General features: G+C 47.0%; 1 protein-coding gene across 3 annotated transcripts in view; it reads right to left on the bottom strand.

The window, feature by feature from the left end:
• SMC1B (structural maintenance of chromosomes 1B) overlaps positions 1-15,486 on the bottom strand; it is a 2,760,606-nt gene that overhangs the window by 1,410,612 nt on the left and 1,334,508 nt on the right. For 2 of the 3 annotated variants that reach the window (XM_078673832.1, XM_078673833.1), the window contains one exon: positions 7,057-7,242. The exons of the other annotated variant lie outside the window; for it this stretch is intronic. In XM_078673832.1, coding sequence (XP_078529958.1) covers positions 7,057-7,242 — 186 coding nt within the window. The remainder of the gene's footprint in view (positions 1-7,056; positions 7,243-15,486) is intronic. 3 annotated transcript variants of the gene reach the window in all.

Below are 15,486 nucleotides of genomic sequence, written 5' to 3'. Positions count from 1 at the left end.
GGTAACCATTTGCAATTTTTGGAAAATGCACAAAACTGCATTTTTCAAAGTGCTTTGTAGCACACACTTGCCCCTTTACATGTGCACTTTCTTTTTGGGGTGCTTCAGGGGGGCTTTAGGCCCTCCAAACACACTTAGATTTGAATTACCTAATTTGCAATTACCAATAAGGTAATCGCAAATTAGGTAATGCAAAGTAATTCGCACCTGTGGGCCTTTAATCCCATAGGAACGAATGGAGCACTATTACCTAATAGCGATTACCTAATTACGATTGTGAATCTATAGGAATCACTATTAGGTAATTGTTATTTTCTTACATACCTCTTTTGTATTCTTTAAATAGGGATTACCTAAAATTCGCTATTTAAGGAATGCAAAATGGATTTTTGATACATGTGGCCCTGAGTGTTTGCTAGTGTCCACCAGAACAAAGTGGGGAGCACCACATCTGTGATGAAATCTACACTGCAGACTAAGGGAAGGGTAAGCAGGTAAAGGGGCCATCCTTGCTGAGAGGCAATAGTCCTGTACCAGAAACTCTGGCACAGTACTCTGCTGGAGGGCCCTGTGAGCTGGCCAGCCTTGGCCCAGCCTTTGCCCCCTTCCTCCTAAAGGACTTTTTTCTGGACTGAGCGCCCTACCTTGATTCTTACTGAAAAGCGCTACATCCTTATTGCTGAGGAGCACTATGCTTCTTGGGAGCAGCGCTTTAATTTTGTCCAGCTTGCCCCTCTGACTTTTTGCTTAATTGTGGGCCCTAGCGCTTAGAGGGCGCTTCTGGTTTTAATTTGCAGCACTGAGAGGCTGCTTGGGGAATTCAATTATTAGCTGGTGGCCACCACGCTTTACTGCCGCCTCTGGAATTTAATTCATAGCGGGTGCCCACCCCGCGTTATGGCCGCATCTTGAATTTAATTAATAACGGCAGCCTATTCCGTATTGCCATCCCATTAGGGAACTCACTGCCGCGACCTGGGCGAAACAGGAAGTCAGGCAACATTCAGGGGGCGGGTCACGAGACGGAAGCTGCTTCCAGCCGGAAGGGAGAGAGGCAGCACGGCGGATGGCGCGAGGTGCTCCCGAAGGCTGGGGAGTGCCTCGCTGGTGCTGAAGTCAAGCGCGAGCCCACCCCGCATGGGCCTGCTCCCAAAGGAAAGAAGAACCAATCGGGAGAGGAGCCGCTGGCAGGTTCCTCCTCCTGCCTACTTGAGAAGAGGTCCAGTGCTGGAAATCGCCGACAGGCCCCCATGTCGGAAGGAGAGCCCGCGTCCGGCAGTAGTCTTGGGATTAAGGGCGAGGGGGCTCGAGGCACATTGCCGATGCCTGCCCCCGCCACGGTTAAAAGAGACGCGCCGCACAGCACAGAGGGAGCCCAGTGAGTTGGGCTCGATTGCGTAGGGGTTGGGGGGTGTATTGGGACACATTGCCGTTGCCTGCACCCCCCCTTCCAGTACTAACTTCTTTTGGGGCACAGCTGCTGAGCGGACTCGCAGGAGGGCGAGCCGTTACACCGTTGGGGGTGATTTTGGTTCAAGGAGCCCCAGAGTGGGGCCCCCCGAGTACCCGTACCCGTTTCTTCGACAGCTGCCCCGCCTGGCAGTGGGCAACTACACAGTGGGAGCAAGTTGTGTTTCAGAGTCTCAAGGTGGGGCTCACGAGGCCCTAGTGGTGCCATTGCCCATTTCTACATCAGCTGCACCACCTGTTAGCGGCAGCTGCAACATTGGCGCAATCTGTTGTAAAGAGTCCCAGAGGGGGACTCAGGGCACAGTAGGGCCAGCCCTATTATTTTCCTTAAGGGCATTTCGTCCAGAGCCCCAGATGAAAGCACAGGAGGCATGCTGGTGCCCGGGCTCATTTTCACAGCTGCCCAGCAATTAGTGGGCATCTGCTACTTTTAGGCAAGTTCCTTGCGCACTTTGCTTTTTCTGCCTGTGCAGCCAGCCCAGACATTTTGGACCTTGGGCATTTGAGCCCCTGTGAGAGGCCAGTTGGCCTGGGGCCAGGTTCAGTGTGTTGTGCCCCCGATTGGAGCACACTGTGTTTATGCTACTTAATGCCCATGGTATAGATTACCCGCTGCACGTTCCAACAGTGATAGCTGAGATACTTAATCACTGCTACTGTTAAAAATATAATTGCTGCTTATATCTCGTTGTTGGGCATCAGTGTTACCTTTTTAAAAAATATCTTTAAACTGAAGTTTTTTAATCTGTTGTTGCACTTATTTTGTTCCTTGCTGCACTCAGTCACTTTAGTATATACTACAATACGTTTCAACGCTCCCTTGATGTGCTGGTGTACTCATTTGTAAGAGGGAGTCACCGGAAGTACCGCCATCTAGGGTAGCGTTCTAGTTGTTCATTGCACTCTCCCTACTTAAACGGACGAGTTGCAAGCGTGCGGTTAGCTATGAGATTACACGCTGCGCGTTCTAACAGTTATGGCTGAGATATTTATTCACTGCTACTTTTAAAAATATAATTGCTGCTTATATCTCGTTGTTGGGCATCAGTGTAACCTTTTTAAAAAATATCTTTTAACAGATGTTTTTTAATCTGTTGTTGCATTTATTTTGTTCCTTGCTGCACTCAGTCACTTTAGTATATACTATAATAAGTTTCAACGCTCCCTTGATGTGCTGGTGTACTCGTCTGTAAGAGCGAGTCACCGGAAGTACCGCCATCTTGGGTAGCGTTCTAGTTGTCCATTGAACTCTCCCTACTTAAACGGACGAGATGCAAGCGCGGGGTTAGCTATGAGATTACCCGCTGCGCATTTTCTAACAGTGATAGCTGAGATATTTAATCACTGCTACTTTTAAAAATATAATTGCTGCTTATATCTCGTTGTTGGGCATCAGTGTTACCTTTTATAAAATATCTTTTTACGGGTGTTTTTTAATCTGTTGTTGCACTTATTTTGTTGCGCGCTGCACTCAGTCACTTTAGTATATACTACAATAAGTTTCAACGCTCCCTTGATTGGCAGGTATACTCGTCTGTAAGAGCGAGTCACCGGAAGTACCGCCATCTTGGGTAGGGTTCAAGTAGTTCATAGCACTCTCCCTACTTAAACGGACAAGAAGCAAGCGTGAAGCGGGCCTGCCAAAGGCAAGCCCGTCTGCGCCCGTTCGCGCTCCGGGCGCGCTCAGCGGCAGTTATGCTGCCCCCGATGCGCCCCGTTTGGTATACTCTAGAGATGACCTTATCCTGTTCGACACTCGAAGGATAGGACCTTGAATAATGATAGTGACACTTGTGGTATGGTTACCCCTAAGGAAGCCATGTTAGATATCCTTAACTGTGGATTGATTAATGTTAGATCCCTTGCTAAACATTACCTGGAGATTTATCTATTATTAGAAGATCATAACCTGGATGTCCTATTTCTTAAAGAAACTTGGACGCGGGCAGACAGAGAAGTTGAGTTAGGGTTAGCTTGCCCTCCAGGATACAAAATCTTTAATAAACCCAGGCTGGATGGGAGAGGGGTAGGATTTATCTATAAAGGCACCTGGAATCTTACCCCACTCTGTGTAGAGGATGTTCCGGGAATTAAATCATTTGGGTTCTCACTTAAGGATTCTGGTGGTGTTTTATGCTCTTGCTTACTTTGTTACAGACCACCAGGTGGAGCTGCTCATTGTTATCAAGAAGTGATTGATGCAATATACAACTTATCACACTTTCATTCCAAACTATTGATCCTTGGAGATTTTAATCTCTGGGAGAATGGTCCCATGATACAGCTTTTAAAGAGCTTTGTCAGGCCTGCAAAATTTTTAACCTTTAACAGTTGGTGCTATGTCCTTCTCATCAGAAAGGCCATGTGTTGGATTTTGTCTTTTCCGGTGAAAAAGATGTAGTTGTTAAGGAGAAACTTCCATTAAGCTGGACAGACCACTTTCAGGTTCTTTTTTTCCTTAAGGGTAGCTAATTGTCAAAAACAAGTTGCCTATATGACTGTTACACAAACTAGTAGAGAATGGTCTAAAATACTAAAATTAGTGGATCTTCCCCGACTTGTTGAGAATGATAGATTTGACATCCATGAATCGGTGGTGAAGAATTATCTGAATTTGTGTAATCAAATCACTAATTCTCTAGATCAGCTAGCTCCTTTGAGGAAAGCTAAAAGTTGTAAAAAGCCGTCTGCTCCTTGGTATAATGAAGAGCTAAGGTTGATGAAGACCAGCTGCAAACAATCAGAAAGGAAATGGAGGAGGAACTATCTAGAGACTGATAAAGTAGCCCTAAAAAATCTACTATATATTTATAATGAGTTGATAGGCAAATCCAAGGCTAAATATATTGAGGAAACCATTCTACAGTCTTCTAATAAATCTCAAACTTAATTTAGCCTAGTAAGAGACATGTCGAACCTGGACTGGGAAAAATCAAAAATTGCAGCATCATAAGAACTGTGCGATGATTTAGCAGTCTTTTTTGATGAAAAAAAATCAATAAAATTTTAACTGGGCTAAAATCTTCCATGGATGATGATGTGCACCAGCACATTTGTAATACTACTCCAATACTCCAATAATCTGTAGTACAATTTGTAATACAACTGATAGGGAACATATGATGCTTTTGGATCAATTCCAGGTTCCCTCACAAGAGGAATTTAATGCATTCGCAGCAGGCATCTCCCCAGGCTCCTCCATGGACCCACTGCCACATAAGTTCTGGAAATTGTTTGGTGTTGAACTCTTTCAGCATCTTTATCAAATTTGTTGTCAATCCCTAATTAATGGCATAATGCCGGATTGTTGGAAAAAGGCAGTTGTCTCTGCACTGCAAAAAAGGCTACATTGGATCCCCAGTGCCCCTCTAATTACAGACCCATTTTCTTGCTGCCGTATCCGATTAAGATCTTGGCGAGGTTAGTGAGTAAATCTCTTTCAAAATTTGCCGAGGATATTGAACTGTTGGACGAAGTCAAATTTGGGTTTCACCCTGCACATGGGACCGAGAGTGCCCTGGTGGCAGTCTTGGATGACCTGAGAATGCAGGCTGACAGTGCTCAGACAGCCATTTTAGTGCTGCTTGACATGTCGGCCGCGTTCAATACGGTGAATCATCGGATTTTGATGAAGAGATTGGAGGAGTTGGGTGTTGTGGGCAGGGCTCGGGACTGGCTGCAATCCTATCTTTCTAATAGGCAGCAGTCAGTGAACTTGTCGCCATTTATTTCTCAGAATAGAGACCTTAAGCATGGGGTTCCACAAGGCTCGGCTATCAGCCCAGTTTTGTTTAATCTCTATCTTCGCCTACTTATTGTCTTGATAAAATCCTTTGGCATTGATGTCATAAACTATGCGGATGACACCCAGCTCGTCTTCTCCGTTGAGGGCAATAAGGCAGTACCTCTGGAAAAATTCTACAGCTGTATGCATAGAACAGCAGAATGGCTGAGAGAGAACTCACCACAAATCAACGGGGATAAGACTGAAGTTCTGTGTTGTACCGCAGGTAAAATCCTGCGACCTCTCCCCATAGATTTCTGTCCAGGCCCGGCTAACAATTCCTTACTGCCCGCTAAGACAGTGTGCAATCTAGGAGTGATGATAGACAGTAATTTACAACTGGATTCTCAAGTAAATAAAACTGTTAACACCTGTCTATCTCTGCTTCGAGCTCTTCGGAAGATACTCCTGTTTTTATCTACTTCAGCTAGACCTCAAGTGGTGCAAAGTATTGTTCTAAGCAGAGTGGACTATTGCAAAGCACTTCTTTTGGGTGCCCCAGCTTCTTTGATGAAAAAATTACAAAGAGTACACACTATGGTGGGTAAGCTGCAGTTAAATCGATCACGTAGAACATCTGCCTCACTTGCCTTAAAGGATTTAAATTGGCTGCCCATTGCGCAAAGAGTCCAATTTAAGGTACTTTGCATTGTCTAAAGGGCAGCACACAAAACAGGTCCAAAACTGCTGCAAAAGAAATTTGTATGGTACTCCCCTGCTAGACACCTGCGTTCTTCCTTTGCTAATCTGGTTTGTGTTCCTTATGTCAATAAAGCTTGAATGGATGGCTGATCCTTTCGCTCTACAGCATCCAGAGCTTAGACGATTGAACACTTTGTCACGTTTCAGGAAGCAACTGAAAACCAGACAGTTTCCTAGAGATTAGATCTATGCCTATTTCGGTTAGATACACATAGTGGCCCGACTGTAATCTAAGCGCCAGGATACCGTTGGGGTGGCAGCTGCGCTTTACAAGTTTGCCCTACATTACATTTATGCTTGTGATGACTATTGATGACTATTGCGTAATGCGTTATCCTAATATGGTTTATGCCTATGGTGATAATGCTGAGGTCCTTATTGTACTTGTGCGACATTTACAATTGGTGATTTGTGATGGTTGCGACAGTGGCCCCCTTGGCCCTGTCGTGTGTAAATAGTCCCCTGTGAATATTGCCTAGTGTCAGTTGGCACAGTGTATATTATGTGATTACGGTCTAATGTGTTTATGATAATACAAAGGATATTTTTGATAAAACCTTGTGTGAAGTTCCTTTTGTGTTGTGCCTAGTGTGTTCCTGCTGTGTGGTTGTAGCACAAACGCTTTACACATTGCCTCCGGGAAAAGCCTGACTGCTTGTGCCAAGCTACCAAGGGGGTGAGCAGCGGTTATCTTTGGCATGTAACTCCCTTGCCCTGACTAGAGTGGTGGTCTCTGCCTGACATTGGCGCAAGCCTTAGCCAAACAGAGATCCCATTTCTAACAAATAGCCACAACATTCACAAGTCAAATTATTTAGTTGATCTCATATGAAAGAAACTGCATCTGTAATATGGAGTTTTGTGCTTTGGGTATGGTTGAATATGAGGTGTGCTTAGCATAGCTGCAGGCTTTCCCGTTACTTGCTTATCCTTTCGTTATCCAAAACTCGATGTAGTACATACCAACAACGAATATTCATTCATACATTAATAAAAATAATAGTAATGACAAGTGTTTTTTGTAGCACATCTTAACTCATCAGTAACCTCGTAGTACGGTAGATATTTATTTCACGAGGGCATTCAAAAATTCAACTCACATCTAAGTAGTCCAGTGCAAGAAACGTTTCCGGCTCTGCTCTTTCCTCTTTTAGAAAGCGGATACAATCCCGTGCACATTTCTCCGTTGATACAATGATAGCTGTCATGTATCTTCCAAAGACTTTGGTAACAGCAAGTTGGTACTTCTTATGTATCGGATGACATAAATCAAGTAGTCGTCCAAACTAGAAAATTAAAACAATAAGATAATGTAATCAAAAGACAGATTTAATCCTCCGGTTACTAAGAATTTCATTTTTTTTTTTAGATACATATGTGCGACATAAATGTGATGTTGTAAATACCGAAGTTATTATTTACAGGACAAATCTGTACTTTTTTAGTTTAATCTGCACATTCAAAGAGCTCCGCGTGACGTCGACAGCGGCGGTTATGACGTCACGGTGCTTACATAGGTGCCACCCAGGCACGCGGATGTCAGTATTTTTCCACGCCAGAAGCGCAGAGCCACAAAGTTACTGACATAAACATGTACAAAACTAGGGCACTGAAAGTGGAGAAATCCTACAACATCAGTTCGCAAAGCGGGGAGGCGTGGGTGGGGCTGTAAGGAATCTGCAGCTAGAGTCTCTACCAGATAATGCGTTATCGAAGGTAAATAACTTGTTCATCTGATAGAGACTCCTAGCATCAGATTCCGTACCTTCAAATCAGATACGCAAGCCATAACATCCAGGCTGTGGGTTGCGGACTCATGGACTAGACTAAAGAGTCTTGCAGGACTCAGCCCTTCTCTGCGCACTTGACCATCAAGGCAATAATGTTGTGCAAACTTGTGCAATGATGCTCATTTCGCTGCCTGACAGATATTCCTCAGGGGGGTGCTTCTTTGCCAAGGCATAACAGATTTTAATGCAGAGAACAACACAGCGGGAGATGGTTCTTTTCTGCACTGCCTTTCCCTTCTTTGCTCCAACATACCTCACAAAGAGTTGGTCATCCACCCGGAACTCTCTTGTGCGGTGAAGGTAGAACAACAACACTCTTTTTGGGTCCAGTTGGTGGAGACGCTCCTCTTCCTTAGAGGGTGGGCAAAGTGATGGATTGACCCTGATGGAAGGGGGTCACAACCTTTGGTAAAAAAAGAAGCCCTGGTGCAAAGCACCACCTTGTCCGGAAAAGACATAAGATAAGGAGGCGAGCTGGATAACGCCTGTAACTAACTCACCCTCCGGGCCGATGTAATCTCCACTAAAATGGCTGTTTTGATGGTCAACAGCCAGAGGGGAAAATTGTGCAAACACTCAAAAGGAGCGCACATCAAATAAGTGAGGACCAAATTAAGGTCCCATTGTGGTGTGGGTGAAAAACAAGTGAACCAGCCCTTTTAGAAATCTATTTACAATAGGAGATTTAAAAAGAGAAGGTTGGTCTGGCAGCCGCAAAAAAAGCAGACAGAGTAGAAAGGTAACCCTTGAGAGTTCCCAAAGCAGTGCCCTGCTGGGCACGGGTCAGAATGAACAAAAGGATAGTAGAAAGAGGGGCAGAAAGGGGGTCAAAAGAACTTTCTGTACAGTATAATCCAAATTTCTGCCATGGGCGGGCGTATTCCGACTTAGTGGCCAGAATAACATTACAGACCTCGGAAGGAAGGTCAAAAGCCATCAACTGCCACCGCTCAATCGCCATGCATGGAGGCGCAGAGTTGACAGGTTCGGGTGGAGAACCCTCCCCTGCTGCTGCGACAAGATCCTCCCAAAGGGGCAGTGTGATCGGAGGATCGAAAATCATGCTAAGAAGCTCTGGATACCAGACTCTCCTTGCCCAGCCCGGCGCCACAAGGATGACTTGGGCCTGGTCGGTCCTGATCTTCTTCAGAACCCTGGGCAGGAGTGGTATGGGCGGAAAGGCATACAAGAGCCCTGAGCTCCACTTGTGACGAAACGCGTCGCCGAGCGATAGCCGCCTTGGAAACTCCAGCGCACAGTACTGCTGAAGATGTGCGTTCTCTTCGGAGGTAAACAAATCTAACTAAGGTTCTCCCCACTGCTGAAAGAGACCTTGCGCCACCTCTGATTGGAGATGGCATTCATGATCCAGTAAGCATTGACGGCTGGGATCGTCTGCCCTATCGTTCGGAGAACCTGCCAGGTGTTGAACATCCAGGGTTATGCTCTGTTGTTCAAGCCTTGTCCAGAGACGCAGGCCCTCTCGAAAAAAGGGTCCATGACCCCACCTCGCCGTGCTTGTTGCAGTACCACATGGCGATGGTGTTGTCCATGAACACCTGCACCAACCTCTCTTGACAGAGGGAAGAAATGCTTTCAATGCCAAGCGAATCGCTCGGAGCTCCAACACATTTTTGTGGCGCTTCGTCTCCACCGGAGACCAGTGACCCCTGATCTCCATCTCTTCCAATTGGCCGCGCCATCTCAGAAGTGACGCATCCGTCGCAATTATGAAATCCGGTTTGGAAAGGGAGAGAGGTCTGCCTTTGACCCAATCTTAGTTCGTTAACCACCACGGCAGATCCTTTGCAGTCCCTTCCGAGATCTGAACCACATCGGTGAGATTTCCCTGATGCTGTGCCCATTGGAACTTCAAGTCCCACTGCAGAGCCCGCATACGCCATCTCGTGTGTCTTACCAACAGGATGCAGGAGGCCATGAGGCTCAACAGCCTCAACCTCACCGAAAACCAGGATAGAGGCTGAAATATCCGGATCACAACCTGAATATTCTGGACTCGCTGGTCGGGAGGATAGGCCCAAAAATTCACTGTGCCCAGAACAGCTCTGATGGAAGGGAGTGTCTGAGGAGTCAGGTGTGACTTTGGCACGTTTATAGAGCACCCCAGCGAATGCAGGAGGTTTGCCGTAGTCTGAAGGTGGGAGACGACTGCCTGAGGCGAAGACGCATTCAACAGCCAGTCGTCGAGGTTAGGGAAGACTGAAACCCCTAACCTGCGCAGATGAGCTGCAACCCCCACCATCACTTCTGTCAACTTCCGAGGGGCACTAGTAAGACCGAAGGGGAGCACTGTAAACTGAAAGTGCTTGTGGACTGACTGGAACCGCAGGTAACGCCTGTGGCCCGGCAGGATGTGAATGTGAAAATAGGCAACCTGCAGGTACAACGCCACCATCCAGTCTCCTTGGTATAAGGCAGACAAGACCTGAGCCAATGTGAATATTTTGAATTTCTTCTTTTTGAGGAGGAGAATGACGGTCCGAAGATCCAAGATGGGTCAAAGACACTTCTTCTTCTTCACAATCAAAAAGTAGAGGGAATAACAGCCACTGCCTACTTCTGAAACTGGAACCCTTTCTGTAGCCCTTTTGGCCAAAAGAGCTGTAACTTCCTCTTGGAGAAGCTTCAAGTGATCTCCGCAAGCCGTTCCTGACTCGGCAGAATAGTAGGAGGAAAATAAAGGAAAGGAAGAGAATAGCCCTCCTGGACGATCTGCAAGACCCACTTGTTTGTTGTAGTAGATGTTCAGCAGAGGAGATGATGACAAATTCTCCCACCCACTGGAGTAGTGTGGTCCTGCAGAATCAGCCTAGGAGTGCTTGGAGGCTGCGGCTGCCGAGGGCAGTGTGATAGACGACTTCTGGCCTCCATTCCGAGGACAGAATGTACCGCGTCCATGTCCACGCACGACATGGGCAGTCTGTGCGGGGCGATGGCTAGAATAGGGTTGACACAGCTGGAAACCCCTTCTGTTGCCACAAAAGAGGCGAAAGGAAGACTGACCACAAGGAGTGGAGGAGAGGCCCAAGGATCTGGCCGTAGCTCGAGAGTCCTTGAACCTGACCAGGGCCGAGTCTGCCTTTTACCCAAAAAGGTGGGTTCCATGAAAAGGCATGCCCATCAAATTGGCCTGGAAATCCCCAGAGAAGCCAGTTGTGCGAAGCCAGGCATGGTGCCTCAAGGCCACTGTCGTTGAAATAGACCTGCCCAGCAAATCGGTTGTATCCAAACCATACCGTATGGTGAATTTTGCTGCATCTCTCCCGTCCTTCACAGCCTGGGAGAGCACAGCACGGGCCTCCTCCGGGACTTCTGGCAACACCTGCGCAACCGTCACCGAAGAGAGTGGGAGAAAAGGCCCAATAAGCATGCAGTATTGACCGACCGCAGTGCCAGACTGGAGGAAGAAAACATCTTCTTCTCAAATGAGTCCAGTCTCTTGGATTCCCTATCCGGAGGAGCGGAAGGGAATGCGCCCTGGGAAGTAGAGGCCTGCACCACTAAACTTTTTGGATTGGGGTGTTGGATGAGGAACTTTGGGTCGCCCGGTGCTGGGAGATGGAGGCGTATAATCGTCCTGTTCACAGGAGCCACTGTGCGAGGCTTGGATTAAATTCCTAGTCGGACGTCCGTAAGTGCCTAATTAAAGGGCAAAAGGAGTTCAGAGGTGGAAGCCCCAGTTTGAAGCCCTTCAGTCAGGAGATTAGTCCTGACCTGCACTGAGGAAAATTCCAGTCCAAGGACCTCATCTGCCCTCTTAACCACCATAGCATAGGACACCCCCTCCTCCATAGCTACTGTAGGTGGAGAGAGCATGCCAGAGTCTGGGGAAGTATACAGACCACAGGCTTCCCCAAGTTCCCCATACCAGTCCATTGTCTCCTCTGAGACATCCTGGTTCTCTTGAGGGTCTCCAGACTCCTCCCATTCCGCTCCTGAGCCTAGCACGTCCACAAAGTGCTCAGGCGACAACATAGAACCCCTGGGTTCTGTTGACGTCGGAATGAGCGTCGTACAGCGCCGTTCCGGTTCCGTGTCGCCGGGGAGGAGGATGGGGCTTGCGCCACCGACAGCCGGCAGTGATATTGCTGGCACCAACTTCGGGTTTGACACCGGGGAAGGCCGTGTTGGTACGACCGGCGGCGAACCAGATCCGAGATCGGATCCCTGAGGCCCCACTGACGCCGTGGCCGAAGCAGACGGCGTCGAACCCGATAGGGCCCATCCGTCCCTGAGGGGCTCGAGGGCTCACCAACGGGGTCGTTCCGCTCAAGTACGCGGCACATGGCCTCGTAAAATTCCTTCATTTGAGCAGGAGTTACTCCGGCTCCCGGAAATGGAGGTAGGCACGAAGTCGACTCTGGCTCCGGTTTCGCAGAACCGTGCCTAGAACGTCGGTGCTCCTTACCTCTTTCGACAACAGAAGCCAGTTGAGGTGTAGTCGAAGTACGCTTAGACTTCTTCTTGTGCCTCTGCCCGAGTATCCAGATGACCTTGAATGGGAGGAAGAGGACTTAGGGCTCCATGAACGATCCTGCGACCTCCTCTTCTTCAAAAGAGATTGTGACCTCCTCGGACACTAGGCGGCAGTGAGCAACTTCGACAATTGCTCCCTCAAGGTCTTTGGAGCCATTGCCCGGCAGTCTGAACAAGACTTCAAATTGTGGTCGCGTTCAAGACACCACAGACATACGCTGTGGGGATCGCTAACTGACATTGTGCCGGAACAAGTTCCACATGGTTTAAAACCTTTCTTCCTAGCCAACATCCCTCGCACACAAAGTCATGAAAAATATCGTCAAAAGTTGAGAAAAAAGCCTGCTGAAAACCGGCAGAGGGGTAGCTCTTCCCGGATCGCCGCTTAACTGTCGCGGAAAGAAAAGAACTGGCGTCCGCGCGCCTGGGTGGCGCCTTTGTAAGCACTGTGATGTCATAACCGACGCTTCGGACGCCATCGACGTCACGCGGAGCCGAATGGAGCCACCCGACGGCACGCGCAAGGGGTATTGCTCAGCAAAAGTTTCCGGATCCAGCCTGACGCCTGGGAAATTCAAAGGTAAGGAATCTTCAACTAGGAGTCTCTATCAGATTTTGTAAATATGTATTTTACTCCTGTATTTAACCTAACACTGACACCTTTTTACTTTATAAATATGCAAATAGTTACATTTGTAACTGTATATATGTAACTTGTTAGCGTGCTTAGTGTATCTTGTGTTCCTTATGTAGCTTACCTGGTTCTTTTGTAAAGCGTTCCGACACCTTTGGGTAAAGTTTGGCTCTATAAAAATGCATTAAATAAAAATAAATGAACTGTAACTGAGCTGTGGGGTCTGCCTATTTTGAGCAGGAAGCGCTTACTAACATGAGAGCCAGGCGTCAAGCCACACATCCTGCAACTAAGTTCAGTGTTTTTCGGGGTTGAGCCATATGAGAAGTATTGGGGGGTGCGAGATTACGGACGTTTTAATTAAACAAGACGCAAGTGCTCCGTTTTACAATGCAGGCAAGTCAATATATCTTGTGTTCTTTGGAACACTTTAAATAAATTCGGAGGCAGCTGTAAGGTTTGCAAGGAAACAAACTGGGAGTTTACGTTGCTTAAAAACTCCAACCCATCACACAGGAAGTTAGTTTCCCGGCAGGCTCCCCCCAGGTGCTTAGGAAGTACATGAAATAATTTGTTGCTTAATATCTGACTGGGAAACGCCGCTGAAGTTTTTACTTGGTCACCAGAATGAAAGGGTGCCGCATGCTAATCTTTGCATCATCGTCCTGTAATGTTGCTTGTGCATTTCAGTTTTTAATTTAGTTGCAGGAATTTGATAACATACACCTGAGTGAAATAGGAGAATCCCTCTTTTTCTTCCCAAAAAGTTTTTATAACTTACATAAGGATTTCTTCTTCTTAAAGCTGCCTTCAGTCCAACGCTAGGTAGTGGGGAAGTTAAAGTCTATCTATTTCTTCCTGGAAAATCTCCTTCTTATTTGCTTTCAAATGATAACAAGCATTTGCAATGCAATAGGCCTCACATTTAAGCAAGACCTATTGAATTGCAAATGATAGTCATCACGGGACAATGGGAGTGAGGGGGGAGAAGGCACAGACAACGGGAGTGTGGGAGGGGGAGAAAAAGGCACGGACAACGGGAGTGTGGACGAGCGGAGAAGGGAGCGAGAAGGCACGGACAACGGGAGTGCGGGCGGGGGAGGGGGTGCGAAGGCACGGACAACGGGCGGGATGGGGGAGTAGAGAAGTCAGTAGGAGAACCTCATTAAAGAAAATAGTGCTCATCATCTAAATAACACGTACCGTGTAACACTAGAAGTAAAGGGGCCAGTAGCCACGGGAGGATACAAATGACGACATGGCCGTAAGAAGGAGGGACTAACAAGCCTGTAAACAAATTCAAAGGCAGCATTTACGAAGGACAAAGACACAAGCCATTGAAAAATATGGGCGGGGCTTCCCTCACGTACTAAACTACAGCAGATCTTCACCAGAGCAGCGCTTGCGCCTGACTCTAGGCTCGACCTAAAAATCAGGTAGTTCTAAAAGCAGAGTTGGGCAAGTCACCCACTGAGCAGTATAATTTCTCAACGAAAAGCTGATGATCATGCAGCAGAATGCTATTTCTGCACAGGGGTGCACAAATATCACAAATTTAAAGAGTTTCAGGATGATGATATCGATTAAAAAAACAAATTGACAAGAGGACAAAAGTTCAGCTATCAAAACCTTTTATCAGAGCCCTGATCTCCTGCTGTTGGTGGGTAACAAGACAAACTTGAGTGTGACTCATCTTCATAAAATGGAAAACAGTTATTGTTGGGAATTTGTGACAGCTGTCAACAATGGCAGCAGTTACAGTGATTTCAAGGCTTCATTTGCAGCCCCCTACGGGCTGAGATCCAACTACAGTCTGGGAAGGCACAGCCAGGTCAAAGTGCATCATGACGGAGGCTGAACATTCTGTAACTAATCTGAATTACTTTGCTATTAATGCCAATGTTTTGCAGAAGGTTTTCATTAAGGGCCTACCACAAACATTGCCGCCTACCAAAGATCCTTCCATCAGTCAATATGTAAGAAAATAAACATACACTGAGCAATATCAGGGGCAGCTCGAAGCACTTGGGGGTGAGGCTATTTTGCGTATATATAGTCAAAAATATCTTTTCGACTCCAGACTTCATCCCAAGCATGTGGCAAGATAATACAGCAATTCACGAAGGCCACAAGTAACATATTGGTGACAGGACTGAGAGAGCAAACAGAGAGTGTCTTTATGCTTCAATGTATGAAGTAAGTGGCGTGAATCTACTATCGGGTGGAAGTAACGGCAAGTCAGGGCTTTAAGTGGGCTTGGTCCTGCCGGTGCTAGCCCTGTCAGCTCTTAAAAGCAGGTGCCGAAACGGGTCCTAATTGGGCTCTCCATTTTTACCCTGGGGAAAAAAGAAACTCAACTGGGCAATATAGCACCTGTCACTGCTTTTGATGTAACTTCGCAGTGACTCATTTGTCAGTTTTCTATAATGCAGACAGGAGCACCAGTGACTTCACACAAGGACATGTTCCTGTGTTGAATACCAGGATGTTGAGCGGGTGTGAGGCTGAAACCTGCGCTCTCAGCTCGGAAGCTCTAGACTTACGCCACATCCTCGTCTACAAGAACTAAAGCAAGTTTAATATTATATTCAACAAAGTCACAGGTGGTG

The sequence above is a fragment of the Lissotriton helveticus genome, chromosome 1_1 (genome assembly GCF_964261635.1).
Source record: "Lissotriton helveticus chromosome 1_1, aLisHel1.1, whole genome shotgun sequence".
Taxonomy (NCBI): Eukaryota; Metazoa; Chordata; class Amphibia; order Caudata; family Salamandridae; genus Lissotriton; species Lissotriton helveticus.
This window is presented reverse-complemented; position numbering and strand designations above follow the sequence as displayed.